Source organism: Nicotiana attenuata, unplaced genomic scaffold (assembly GCF_001879085.1).
Source record: "Nicotiana attenuata strain UT unplaced genomic scaffold, NIATTr2, whole genome shotgun sequence".
Lineage (NCBI taxonomy): Eukaryota > Viridiplantae > Streptophyta > Magnoliopsida > Solanales > Solanaceae > Nicotiana > Nicotiana attenuata.
The window spans coordinates 96,810-111,923 of record NW_017674008.1 but is presented as its reverse complement, the minus strand read 5'-3'; the positions used below and the strand labels follow the sequence as shown (position 1 = coordinate 111,923).

The 15,114-nt window shown below is 39.3% G+C and overlaps 1 protein-coding gene across 1 annotated transcript; it reads left to right on the top strand.

The window, feature by feature from the left end:
- Nucleotides 1-12,675: 12,675 nt before the first annotated feature.
- Nucleotides 12,676-13,707, top strand: LOC109217804 (the record flags this gene model as incomplete). Its single annotated transcript, XM_019382076.1, has 2 exons — nucleotides 12,676-13,410; nucleotides 13,495-13,707. Coding segments are annotated over 2 exons (948 nt in total), but the record flags the coding sequence as incomplete, so codon positions are not given.
- Between the last annotated feature and the right edge of the window lie 1,407 nt (nucleotides 13,708-15,114).

Sequence of the window (15,114 nt, the reverse complement as noted above, 5' to 3'; positions counted from 1 at the left end):
TCAATGGATAGGTTGCCTAGCAGTCGGCCTCTTACATGAACCTCCTAGGTGTTCAGGTGTATAGACTCTTCCGGTCGTAGTCATTCCCTATGCCACGTCGGATTCCTCTACCTTGGCCTTCCCTTTCCGCCGAGCCTCAGCGACATAATCCCAGGGTATTTCTTTTGAATTGAATAGGGGTGTGGTTTATACTGTCACAGTGAAGGGTGTGACCACTTCTACTTCAAATGGAGTGGGGGTGGTTGCGGGCGGAGCCACTTTTACCTCGAATGGATCTGATGTAGTTACCTTAACCTCGATCGGTGCCTGAGTCTGAACCACGATAGGAGTAAGTGTGACTACAACCTTAGAGTCATCGCCTTCCCGAATAAGCCCGATCGACCCTTCAGGGTCCCATTCTTCATTTGTCTCTATTACATGTATACCATTACCTCTGTGATCAGGGAGGTGATTGTTGCGGACATTAGGTGAGGCCTCCTTTGCTTGTATGACCTTGTTGTCAATGAGTGTCTGGATCTTATCCTTCAATGTTCGACACTCAGCAGTAGTGTGCCCATTCATACCGGAGTGGTATGCACAGGTTTTGTTCGGATTGACCCATTGGGATAGATTTTCTAGTGCCACAACAGGAACAGGAGTGACATAATCTGCGGCCTTTAACCTTTCATGCAATTGGTCGATAGGCTCAGCAATGGCGGTGTATTATCTGGGTGGCTTGCGGTCGAAGTTGGGTCTTGGCCTTGGATAATTTTGACGAGCTGGTGGTGATTGGAAGTGGGATGATTGGGAGTTGTAGGTGTGATGGATAATGGCTGGTTGAGAATATCTGGGAGATGAAGGTTGATATGTAGGTGGTGATGCTTGGTATGTAGGTGGTGATATTTGGTATGTAGGTGGTGATGCTCGGTATGTAGGTGGAGGTGTCTAGTAGGTAAGTAGAGTTTTTGGGCCCTGGGCCACCATTACCGCCCCAACATCTGTCTTCTTCGATATGCCGCCTGATTGGAGTGCCTTATTCGTGGCTTGCAGTTCCTCGAAATTCGTTACCATCCGCTCTTGATTACTTCCTCGATCCTTTCCCCGAGCTTGATGATATCAGAGAATTTGTGATTTTCGATGACCATCAATCTCTCATAATATTGTGGATCCTGTGCTCTGACGAAGAATTTATTCATCTGTTCTTCATCCAAAGCGGGCCTGACCTTGGCGGCTTTCGACCTCCAACGAGTAGCATATTCGCGGAAGGTCTCAGTAGGTTTCTTTTTGAGATTCTGAATGTAGAAGACATCAGGTGCATTCTCTGTGTTGAACCTGAATCGGTCCATAAAATCCGACACCATGCTTACCCAATTGGACCATTTCTTGGGATTCTGGCTGATATACCAAGACAAAGCGTCCCCAGTAAGGCTCCTCATAAAGAGCTTCATTCAAATCTTTTCATCTTTTCCAACCCCCACAAGCTTGTCACAGTAGGTCCTTAGGTGAACCCTGGGATCACCTGTACCATCGAACATTTCAAACTTGGGAGGCTTGTACCCTTCTGGCAATTCCACATCGGGCTGTATGCACTGATCTTTATAGTTCAAACCTTCTATTTCTCTATCGCCTTCAACACCTTGAACTCAGCTTGTTAACTTCTTGAGTTCTTCGGCCATATTCTTAATGAGCAGGTCCTTTTCGGATGGTTCCGGTGCACATGATATTGGTCGGGTAGAATGTGGTATAGTTTCCACGCATATGGGGTTGCTTTGATGGGTACCGGGGACTTGGGTATAGTGATGGTCATTGGTGGAGTTTTGTGGATCGGGAATGAGTGGGGGTGTATTTTGGGGAGTGTGGTAAGTGGTGGTTGGAATTGGTTGATGATGATGTTGTGGTAGAGTTGGTATTGGCAGTGGATTGATATTTTGAGGTGGAGTTGCGTATTGATTTGGTACGGTGGGATTTTGTGGCTGTTGGTTTTGTGCGTTTTGAGGAGGTGTTGGGTTCTTTGCGTTCTGTTGATGGATATCGGGGACATTGAGGGTGAGTGACAAGTTTGCCAAATTGCGGACCTGCTCGAGTTCTCCTTGCAGTTCTAGTATCTTTTGCTCCAGTCTCAGAACCAAGTCATTTGGGGCCGGAGTACTGCGGCCGTCGGAAGTTTCTGCGTTTTCAACGTTTTCCTTTCGTAGTCCACTTAAGTCGTGCATCTTTGCTTTTCCTCTGCTTTTTGTGTTGCTTGGAGGAGGAGGAGGTGGAGGGCCTCTGGATTTGGTATGATATGCTGATGAGGCCAGTATGGATGAACCAACCTAAGGGGATGGGAATAATAATAAAAAAATAAGCAAAAACAAAAAAAAAAGTTAACAAGTCAGTGAGGGTTCTGAAATATTTGCAGTACCTAAACAAATATTGCGGAAATATAAATTCGCGTCCTAATTTGGGAGCCTCGTTGTGCCCGAGGTAGGCCTAGCGACAAGTAGATTTGGAGAACTTTTAATGCTAATAAATGCTTCATTTCATAATGTAAAAATAGACGAATCCCAAAATGACACTAAAATAATAAGATAAGTCACTACTGTCACTTGATTACATTTGAAAAGCAAGTAAACCTAATCTATTTGGTCTCGGAAGGACTTTTTTCAGGCTGAATGCTCTTGTCGATCAAATCCCCCAGTTCGCGTAGGCTCATTAGTAGGAATGCCTTCGCCAAATGCCCTTCTTCGTTTCCCTCAGCGTTTTGGCAGTCAGTGACTCTCTTCCTCACTTTTCCTTCCAATTCCAACAGGCTGTATTCCAGATATTCAAGGTTCTCGCTAGATTTGGCGGCCCTCTCTTTCCATTCATTGATTTGGTCATCTGATGGGAGATTCCTCCACCAGTCTAGAAAGAGTGATGTGGTGCTAACCATACCGAAGCTGGGGACCTCATGCCTCATTTTCTGCAAAACAAAAGGGTTAGACCTTACCCCCACCAGGCTCGACTATTTATACATTTATGATCAGCATATCGGCATTTAGTTCTCCAAATTAATGCATAAAACGTGGCTGCGTCCGTTGGGATTATGGAAAACCCGATGGACTTTTGGATAAGGCTTATCTTAAAGGATCATTATGTGGACAACATAACTGATCCGGCTAGGTTTGACCATGATGCATGCACAATTTAAACAGAGTAAGGTTTCTATGGGGTTTTAGACTGATACCCTCAAGCGGACAACTTGAGGGGGAAGGCACGGAACCATCGACTGCACCGCTGATCGACTGGTTTTACCGCAAATAAGCCTTTTCGAATTTAAGGGTAGTAAATAGGAAGAGCGCAACCACTCATTAAAGCGTTGCTATAGGATTTGATACGCACGAGTGGAATAAGATGTGGAGCATGATTTATGCAGCAGTTAATAACATGTAGTCAAGTATTTTCACGTAAAATAAATACAGTATTTAAACAATTGAAATACAGTATTTAAACAATTGAAATACAGTTACAAAAAGGAAACAAAACGACTAGTCAGTTTCAAGAATAAAGAACAATAAATGCTTAAAAGAAAACAGACAGTAAAAAACTAAAATAAGGGAAGAGGGTACGGGCTAAGCATGCTTGGACTAATTTATAAGAGCAAGTTCGTTGTGGAAAGAGCCTAAAAATGTTCCCAGCACAGTCGCTATGCTGTCGCGCCCCCTTTTTTCCCTCCTTTTTGACGGGGAGGGGGTCCGGGTTTCGACATTCACGGGGTGTAGTGACTCATTTCCTTTTGGAAATTGGGTATTTGAAGAGTCACCACCTAACGGATTATGGTGCGTTAGGCACCTAGAGCGATTAACTCTTGGGTTGGTCTGTATTACCAGAGATTAAGGTAAGGGCTCGAAGTAACCTCGAGGGGAAGGTGTTAGGCACCCCTCTTGGTCCACAGCTGTGGGTCCCAACCAAACTTGTGCGTACGAACTAGTCCAAAAATAAAATAAACAGTTGAAGCAGATAATTGCAAGCAGAGCATGCTGGGCATTGTATAACTCAAATAAGAATTTAAACAGTTTGTATGTATAAAAGAAAAATAAAGCTTCAAGTAAAGAGGATTTGGGGAGAGGGGGGTCCTAGGTTGGTTAGCCCATAGTATCACACCAGTACAATGCTTGGTAATCACTCCTTAGAAAGGGGCTACGCGTGGCATTAGCGCACTGGTCATCATATCCATGTCTACCCTTCCCGTCCCCTTATTGGTCATGCAAAGCGAGTGTTTGGTCAACGATTCCTATTGCATGCTGCTACCCGTCCCTTTTTAATGGTCCTGGAGGGAGTTAGGACCTCTACATATAGGTGGTTCTAGACATACCCCTAAGGTTGTTAAAAGGCAAAAATTCTAAGGCGATAGTCAGAAGCATTTTGGGACTTTCACACATAATGGGAGCAATTAAGAGGCTCAGAGTTTCCTCCTCAAACAAACATATAAGCAGCACGACTCAAGCACAGTTAAGGTCTTTTATTAAACAATGTCCTAAAGCAGGATATCTAAGTGAATATGCAGAAACAAACAAACCCCTTTTTTAGACTCAGAAATTATACCCTAGGAGTTGCCTAAGGACTCCTTTTAAAGCCTGTTAGGGTCAGAAAGCATTAAGCGATAGAGACAGTTTCAAAGAATGCAATTTTGAAAGCGCCCTAGAGGCATGCCTATACGCAGGATATTGATATCTATTAATGCAGAAACGAACAGATTTTGAAATAGGATCCTTTTGATCTTATAGGCATGATATCTAATGAGATTAGGCAGTTTGAAAGAACTTGTTTCAGAACTTGCTTAATACTTAATAAGACCAATTCAGGAATGAACTAGGCGTGATTAAAGGAGCTCATTAGACTAAATTAGATTAACAGATAGAATTGCGAGTAGGACTCCCTATAGGCATGATATCTAGGCGTATTACTGATTTTAGTCGATTTGCAAATGTGGCAACATATAGAAGTACTCATTATAACTATATCTCAATTAAGTCCTATAGGCATGGTATCTATTATTAAACTGATTTTAAGACATGATTTCTTGGAACCTATATGCATGGTTTCCAAAGCATGACAGAATGTAAAACCTTATAGACATGGTTTCTACTTGACGAGTAAACAAACTTAAAGGTGAAGTCCTATGGGCATGATTTCTATTTGGCAAGGCAATCAGATTCAAAGAGTAAAGTCCTAAGGGCATGTTTTCTATTTGGAACAAACAGACTTGAAAAAGTAAAGTCATAAGAGCATGTTTTCTATTTAAAACAAACAGACTTGAAAAAGTAAATTCCTAAGAGCATGTTTTCTATTTAGAACAAACAGACTTGAAAAAAGTAAAGTCCTAAGAGAGCAGGATTTCTACTTGTGTTACCCCAGAAAATATGTATCACCCCACCCCTTTTCACTAAATACTCTAATAACTGTTTACAAATTAATACAGGCCAATGAATTACGTAAATAAAATAGAAAATCAAGAAGCTATTCTATAGGGAGCCTTCAATTAGGCCCAGGTTTCCCTAAGCCTCCAATTGTCTCATATGCCTCAGTTCCATAGACAAATCAGTGTCTACGTGCATCAAAGTTCCCTAAGGATCTCAAAGATCCCAGGCAGTGCTTACACCTAGACTTAGCAACCCAGAATTGAACAAGTGCAGTGTGGAAAGGCCAGCCTCAGTATGCCAGAGTTCAGAGGGTTGTCAAAGGATCCCAAGGCAGTACATATACTAGAGGGGGCAGAATTTATTGACTAAGAGTAGAGTGAGAAGTGGTGGACACAAGTTGAAAAGGTCTTGGTAAGAAACTGTATTTAACAAAAGCTCTTTTTAAAAGTAATTCAGTAAAGCAACAGAGATGGTTTGAGAAAGAGAGATTGGAATAGTTAACACAGTCCAAACACGGCTAGTTCACATATCCAAGTGAATTCAGTAATCACACACAGGGGCAAGGGGGTTTGGGACACATAGAACATTTGACTTCAAACAACCAGGGTCTAGGACTGGTTTAGACATGCTCAGAAACAGCTGACACTGGTATAGTCACAAAACTAGACATGAGGAACACAACCACATAGAGGGGTGATAGGGATTTGGGATTCATGGGATGTAGTATGGTAAGCATACAACAAGTGAGCGACAATTGGTAAGACATGCTCAGAAATACACATAAAGGGAATATACTAATCTAAAGGAAGGGGAAGACATAATAACATGTTAGTAATGTGTTCTTAACTACAAATTTCACAACAGAACCACAAATAGAAGCAAACCAGAAACAAGAAGAACTGAAACAATAAGAGAATCATGTTGTTGTTGGAACTTTGAATTGAAACTAGGACATACCGATGAAGAGGAGAGTAAGCAGAATGAAAAGAACAAGAGAGCACAAATGGTTAGCCTTGGCTTGCGGCCGACTAATAATAGCAGATAGCACAAGAGAGAGAGCAGAGATTTTTAAAGTATGAGAGATAGTCTTTAAACCCAAGTGTTCGTGTCTGTGCTAATGAAAGACTAGAGTATTTATAGTTTGAAAACAGGTAGTAAATAAGGTAAAAATCATAGTAGCATAATAATTGAGGAACTCAGAATCAATCAATCAGAAAATCAAGGCAAGTACTCCCTTAATTAAGGGAACTAATTCAAATGGTAATAACCAGTAGCATATAAGGCAAGAACAAATTAGTACATGAATAATAAGGTAAGAATTAAAGTTCGGTAAGCATAGGGCAGTCAATTAGGACTAACTTCAGAAAACTTCAATTAAGGGAATGATTTAGTTAGAATAAAGTACCACAGCAAATAAGGTAATGAAATCAGTCAATTTAAACAGACGAGGTAGAACTTTAGGGTTTTTAAGAGAAAATCTTTCAATCAAACCATCAATTAAGGAAATCAGAATCAATCAATAAGGAGTCATGATTCTATACTTCAACATATAAATAGAGAAGATCAAACAGACGTAGCAAACAGGCAAGGTCAGCAATATCGACAGAAAGGGGCAAGAGATGAACAAACAAGATGAACACAATCACACAGAAGCGATATAAGTAGGATAAGGACTCAGTAAAACATATTCGAAGCATGGTAACCACAAAAGCTTAACAAGAATCAAGTAGTCAGACTAACACACAGAACCATGACAAAGAAGATCCATAAAATTAGGGCTTTTTAACATAGGCGAGTTAAAGAGCAGTAAGAACATAGAATCAGTCGAGATAAGCAAGGAAAGAGGTTGTCACGACCCCAGTCACCGTCCATGAACATGTCGTAATGGCACCTAGTCTCTACGACTAGGTAAGCCTAATATTTGCGGAAATAATATAAATTGCGGAAACAAATAATTTAAACTAAACAAACTAGAAGGGTAACTGTATATAAATGCCGCTCGGCATATACAACCCAATAATGCGGAAGTCTACAATATCATCCCAAAACCCGGAAACTCACGGGAACACAAGCTAACGGAAAGTAATACACGACTCTAACTCCAGAATGTCTAAAGCAAAAGTATGAAAGGAAAAGCTAACTGCTAAAGCTAGAATAAGATAGAGATTCCTGGTCTGCGGACGCGGCAGATGTACCTCGAAGTCTCTGCTAGATCTCTCCGCCTCGAGAGTGATACGCCGGGGATGAAGTACCTGGATCTGCACATGAAAAACATGCGCAAAAGGGGCATGAGTACACCACAGCGGTACTCAGTAAGTGCCAAGCCTAACCTCGGTTGGGCAGTGACGAGGAAGGTCAGGGCCCTACTGAGATAAAATATAATAATAAGCCTTGCAACAGTATGAAGTAAACAGAAATAATGAATAAAACTATGAAGTAAGACAAGTTATACGAAGCAACAATAACACGCAGAGAATAAGGTAACACAGAATAAAACAGCTCAATATCAGTACCAACAACGAGGATCTCCCAGGATACCGTCCCGTAGTCCATCATATGAGTATATCCGAAGGATCTCCCGGGATACCGTCCCGTAGTCCAACTATCAATGTGCGGGGGATCTACCGGGAATCTAACCCGTAGTCCCAAAGTAAAAGTGCAGGGGGATCTACCGAGAATCTAACCCGTTGTCCCAAAGTAAACAAACAAGGGGGAGCTACCGGAATCCCACATCCGTAGTCCCAATGTAAATGCGCAACCACAACCAGAAGATATTCAGAAATGAATTACAAAAGTACAAGCAACACGTAGTACTAGCCTAACATGCTTCACGTAGTACAGTCAAGGCAACTTAAGCAAGTAGGCAATTTAAATCAACTAACAGGCTTTTCTAATCTAACACAGGTTATAATTGCGACTAGAAATAAAGCAAATACGAAAGAAACTCAGTCTTAATATCTTAAGTAAAACTGGATTTTCAACAATTAGCTCAAGTACGCACTCGTCACCTCACGTACAAGGCATTCAATTACCAAATATCATATCCTAAGGGGAAAGGTCCCCCACACAAGGTTAGACAAGCCACTTACCTCAAACCGGCTCCAAAATCAACTCGAAACCACACTTTTGCCACGAGTATCCGACTCCAAATGGCCCAAATCTATTCAATTCAATTACATATCGTAAATAACATCTCAAGCAACTGATTCTACGATTTAATTCAAAGCTAAGATGCGAAATTAGATAAATTGACCAAAACGCCCCTCAGGCTAACGTCTCGGAATCGGATAAATTTTACATTTTCAGNTTTCAATGTAAAGGCAACATCTTGCTTAATTTTGAGTTAGCGTGAAGATCAGTAGGCATGTAAATGTCGGCACAGCAAGGGAAGGAGAAAACCTAAAACAGTTTAGTATGTTTATTTTCTTGTGCAAACCTTGAGCTCAGACTTCTTTAAAGTCTTGATCACAAATCTATCATCCCGAGAAAGATAGAAAAGGCTGCCACTCTTTCCAGGAGACGAAAGCTCTCTCAGACCATCATCACCACAGATGGACATCATATACTCTGCCGCATCCAGCTTGAACAACTCTCTCAAATATCTGAACATGACATTTTATATAGTCAGACAAATGACTCAAACTCTACAGTAACTCATATAGAGCAATAAGAACAGAGAATAAAACAGCTCAATATCAGTACCAACAACGAGGATCTCCCAGGATACCGTCCCGTAGTCCATCATATGAGTATATCCGAAGGATCTCCCGGGATACCGTCCCGTAGTCCAACTTTCAATGTGCGGGGGATCTACCGGGAATCTAACCCGTAGTCCCAAAGTAAAAGTGCAGGGGGATCTACTGGGAATCTAACCCGTTGTCCCAAAGTAAACAAACAAGGGGGAGCTACCGGAATCCCACATCCGTAGTCCCAATGTAAATGCGCAACCACAACCAGAAGATATTCAGAAATAAAGTACAAAAGTACAAGCAACAGGTAGTACTAGCCTAACATGCTTCACGTAGTACAGTCTAGGCAACTTAAGCAAGTAGGCAATTTAAATCAACTATCATGCTTTTCTAATCTAACACAGGTTATAATTGCAAGTAGAATAAAGCAAATACGAAAGAAACTCAGTCTCAATATCTTAAGTAAAATCGGGTTTTCAACAATTAGCTCAAGTACGCGCTCGTCACCTCACGTACAAGGCATTCAATTACCAAATATCATATCCTAAGGGGAAAGGTCCCCCACACAAGGTTAGACAAGCCACTTACCTCAAACCGGCTCCAAAATCAACTCGAAACCACACTTTTGCCACGAGTATCCGACTCCAAATGGCCCAAATCTATTCAATTCAATTACATATCGTAAATAACATCTCAAGCAACTGATTCTACGATTTAATTCAAAGCTAAGATGCGAAATTAGATAAATTGACCAAAACGCCCCTCAGGCTAACGTCTCGGAATCGGATAAATTTTACATTTTCAGAACCCTCATACTCTCACGAGTCTAACCATACAAAAATCACTCAAATCCGAGGTCAAACACCCACTCAAAACTCAATAACTTGGCCTATGAAGTTTTACCCATTTTTCATTCAAAAATCCGAAATTAAGGAGGAATTCGTAATTAGATTAGTGGGTTTTAAGCATAAGAGAGTAGAGAGTCGTTACCCAGTTGTTGCCTTCGAAAATCCCTCGAAATTTCTCCCAAGTCCGAGCTCCCAAGCTTGTGTTTTGATAAAAATGGCTAACCCTCAGTTTTGAATTGTTTATTACTGCCCAGGTATTTGTTCAATGCGATCGCGTGAAATTGAACGCGATCGTGAAGGGTAAATTTTTAAAGGTTCAAAACTGGGCTACGCGAACGCGTCCCTAGGCCTGCGATCGCAGAAGAGAAGGAAATAGCTGTACGCGATCGCGAAGAAGAAAATGCAAGGAATTACCAGGTCCAAATTTCTACTATGCGAACATGGGAGGACAATTGCGATCGCGAAGAAGGGAAAAGATGACCTCCGCGATCGCGAACGAGATAATGCGATAGCGTAGAACAAAAATATCACCCTCCGAATTTGCACTATACGATCGCGTAAGGGAAGCTGCGATCGCAGAGAAGAATAGTCTGCAGCAGACCTGGGCAAAATCCTGCAACTTTTTACAACTCAAAATTGCTCCGTTGAGCACCCGAAACACACCCGAGGCCCCCGGGACCTCAACCAAACCTACGGACATATCCCATAACATCATTCAAACTTGCACCAACCCTTTAACCACCTAAAACAACGTTGGAAAGTCGAATTAACCAATGATTTAAGCCTAAGAACTTCAAATTCTAACAAAACACGCTTTCGATCAAAAACCTAACCAAACCTCGTCCGAATGACCTGAAATTTTGCACACACGTCCCAAATGGCATGACGGAGCTACTGCAACTTCCGGAATTCCATTCCGACCCTCGGATCAAAATCTCACTATCGAACCGGAAATTTCAAAATTCCAACTTTCGGCAATTCAAGCCTAAATTAGCTACGGACCTCCAAGACACGTTCCGAACACGCTCCCAACCCCGAAATCACCTAACAAAGCTAACGGAACTATCGGATTTCCGTTCCGAGGCCGTCTTCACACGTTCTGACTATGGACCATTTTCCAACACTTAAGCTCTCATTTAGGGACTAAGTGTCCCAAAACTCTTCGAAACTCAAAACCGAACATCCCGGCAAATCAAAATAGCAGAAATAAACTTGGGGAAAGCAATAATTAGGGGATCGGGGCATTATTCTTAAGACGACCGACCGGGTCATCACAGAGGTTTAAACACAAAGAAAAATCAGTTTAAACAAGTGTAGAAGAAACTCCGAGAAACCCTAACTTTAAAGAAAGTTAAAACGGCTTAAAGTTGAAGATTTTTAAAGAGAGGTCTGAGAACAGTGTAGAACATAGGAAGAAACAGACTTGAATCGTTAAAAATAGCACATATCTAAGAGATTCAAACAAAAGTTAGGGTTTCAAAGGAAAACCAGATAGAAACGGAAGAACCTGCTATAAAGTTCAAAGATCGTAATAAATATGGTGTGATTTTGCCCAAATCACACTGGAGAAGCCATGAACAACCAAAACAGCAACCCAAGACATAAGTCGGCATGGCCCAGGGCCCTTGAAGGCCTCAGAGATGATGAGCAAGGCGAGGGGGAAACCATTGGAGGCTTAGGGTTGAAAGGGGGTCGTTGGAGATGGCCGGAGAGGGAGGCGGTGGTTGAAGAAGGCTATGGTTAGGTTGAGAGAAGAGAGAAGACCAGAGAATTCAAAGGCGGCGGGAGTTTGGAAATGATTTAAGGTTGGGGGGTTGTATGAATTAAAAAGGATAGAACAAATGAGGGTCGTTGATCTTTTAGATCAACGGCCAGGATCTGATGGGTTTTGGGTCGGGTAGGAAGTGTTTGGGGACTGGGTCGGGTTATTTAATAGGAGATTGGGCTGGGATTAGGTTCAATTAGGCTAAAATTGAAAGCCAAATCTGGCTATGATTTAAATAGCTAATTTTCCCTATTTTAATTTTAATAAATAATAAAATAGTTTCTGAAAATAATTTTTCTATACCAAAATGATTTAAAATATATAATTATTATTTTAAAAATATCGGGNAGGGACCAATTTTACACGTATAAAATATAATTATACATTAAAATGGGCTATCATTGCAATTATATGCAATTTAGCTTGAAAAATACCAAATGTAATTATGAAAATGCATAAAAATTATATTAATTACATTTTGGTATAAGTATAGAAATTAAATGAATAAATCATCATAACAATAATTTGGAAAATAATTATTGGGGTTTTATGAATAAAAGGGGAGAAAATAAATCAATTTAAATCCTTAAAATTATGGGAAAAATTATAAAACCTTGTGCATGCTTATATATTTATATATATGCTATTTTGAAGGTATTTATGCATATTTAAAATATATAGGAAAAAATTGGGTATCAACACATGGTGTCCTTAACTTTGATATGTGCATTGTAAAAGTTAAGGACATGGTGTCCTTAACTTTGATGTGTGCAGTGAAAATATTAAGGACATGGTGTCCTTAACTTGGATGTGTGTAGTGAAAAAGTTAAGGACATGGTGTCCTTAACTTTGATGTGTGCATTGTAAAAGTTAAGGACAATTTGTCCTTAACTTTGATGTGTGCAGTGAAAATGTTAAGGACAATCTGTCCTTAACTTTGATGTGTGCAGTGTAAATGTTAAGGATTTGGTATCCTGTATTTTTAACCTTCTGTTAAACTATATTTTCAGGTTTCTTTATATGTTTATGCATATGGATCATCAATAGCTTGTTGGAATCATTGTACAGTGATTGCAATTGATGCAACTTTTTTGAAGTCAAAATATCGTGGTGTTTTAATGATTTATGTTTCAAAGGATGCAAATAATCAAATATTCCCACTAGCCTTTGGAATTGTAGAATCTGAAAATAACAATTCCTATGAGTTGTACTTTAGTGAGCTTCGCAATGCAATTCGGAGCCGTGACAATTTAATTTTTTTATCAGACAGGCATCAATCTATTGCACATGGCATCGCAGTATATACTGAAAGCCACCATGGGATTTGTATCTATCATTTGGAGTATAACCTAAAGCGAAGAAAAGTGAAAAATGAGATCATAAAACTTTTCCAAAGTGTTGCAAGAGTATACAGGCGCGAAGAATTTGATCTGTACATGTCAGATATAGCAAAATTTAATAAGAAGACTTTTGACTACTTGATGGAAGAACCACCGGAAAGGTGGGCACGTTCTTGTAGTCCACGACGAATATATGACATGCTCACAACAAACATAGTTGAGTCAATGAATTCTGTGCTATTAGAAGCAAGGGAGCTGCCTATATTAAGAATGATGGATTTCATCCAAGTGAAGCTACAACGTTGGTTTTATAAAAGAAGAGAAGCAAAAGGAACTTTTTATGACGTTTCTTGTTGGGTAGAAGAGGAATTGAAGAAAAAGATAGATTTAGCTTTTACTTTAAATGTAAGTATTATGTTCTTACTTTAGCTTATTATTTTAATGATAATTTAACTTAATGTACTAACTTATAGTTTTTCAACTTTGAAGGTATTCCCTGTTGATTCATGGCATTCTAGAGTTGGGGAAGAAGGAATTACTTTCTTGGTGGACTTAAACAAAAGAACATGTGATTTTTTTCAGTTTAAATTTGATGAATTACCATGTACACATGCAATTGCAGCTATCGAGAAGAGAAACATCAAGAAGTCCAATTTTCTGCTCGGACTGGTACCTAAAGGAATCTTGGCTGAAAACATATGAAAGACAAATACATCCTGTAGGACATACAGATTCTTGAATTGTACCAGAGAGTGTTAAGTCAAAAGTTATTAAACCTCCAGATTTCAAAGTCCCGCCAGGTAGAAGGCAGAAGAAAGGGCACATTCTAGCTACCGAATCATCAAAAATAACATTCAAATGTGGTCGTTGCAGAAGAATTGGTCATAATAGAACATCTTGTATATATTCTCCGGTAGTACATCCATTTTCAGGGAAACCTAGAGAATAATAGATATATCCATTTATGTTTATCTACTCTTTTAAGTTTTTGCTACAAATTGGATTCATTTAGATTGTTTTCATTTGAGCAAGTAAACATTAGCAAATGGTTACATAAAAGATGTCCTGAATTTTCAAAGTTTCTTTGCGCTTACGTGCTCTTTGTTTCTTTTTCTTTTTCTGGGAGTTCATTTTACCTTTGTCGGACCAATTATTGTTTATGGGTTTTACTCTTGTCGTAAGTAAACAAGAAAGTCCTTTCTTTATATAATTTGACGCCTGCAGCTTCCTACATCTTTATTTTTAAAATCAGATCGGTACAAGTAAAACTTAAGGACATAATTTTTTAAAAGTACTGAAAATTTGAAGTATGAATCTAATATTAAGGACATAAATTTCTAAAATGTCCTTAACTTCTGGAAATCTCAGATAATTGTCTAGATTTCCAGAAGTTCAGGACATTTCCGAAAAATATGTCCTGAATATTATTTTCATCCTTCAACAAATCAGGACGTTTATGAACATTATGTCCTGAAGTTCTACAACAATCAATGTATCTTTTGCTATATCTCTACAGATTTAATAAAAGACTGGCAATTTAAAATGGACAAATCAGTAGTTATAAAACTTGACATCTGCAGCTTGCTAAACACAACTTGCTACATCTTATTTTTAAAATGAGATTGATACAAGTAGACTTCATGACATAATTTTTTGAAACATCCTGAACATTTGAAGTATGAATCTAATATATAGGACATAAATTTCTAAAATGTCCTTAACTTCTGGAAATCTCAGTTTATTATCTATATTTCCAGAATTTTAGCACATTTAAAAAATATGTCCTGAATATTATTTTCATCCTTCAACAAAGCAGGATGCAGTTAACAGATCCTGAATTTCTACAACAATCAATGTGTGTTGCTTTGAATTTCTAAAAATTTCAAGATAATTTAATCAAAGATTGGCCCTTTAAAACTGTGAAAGAATGAAAATCAATAGTTAACAGAAAGAAAGAAATTAATAACATGATGTCTTCATATTACTGCTGAAACTATAATTTGGCATAGTTGTGACCAAAAAATTATGCTATGCAAATAAAATAAAGTGCCTTCTGAACAATTTACAGGATATTTCAGAATTCATATGGATTCTTTAAAACAATTTTAT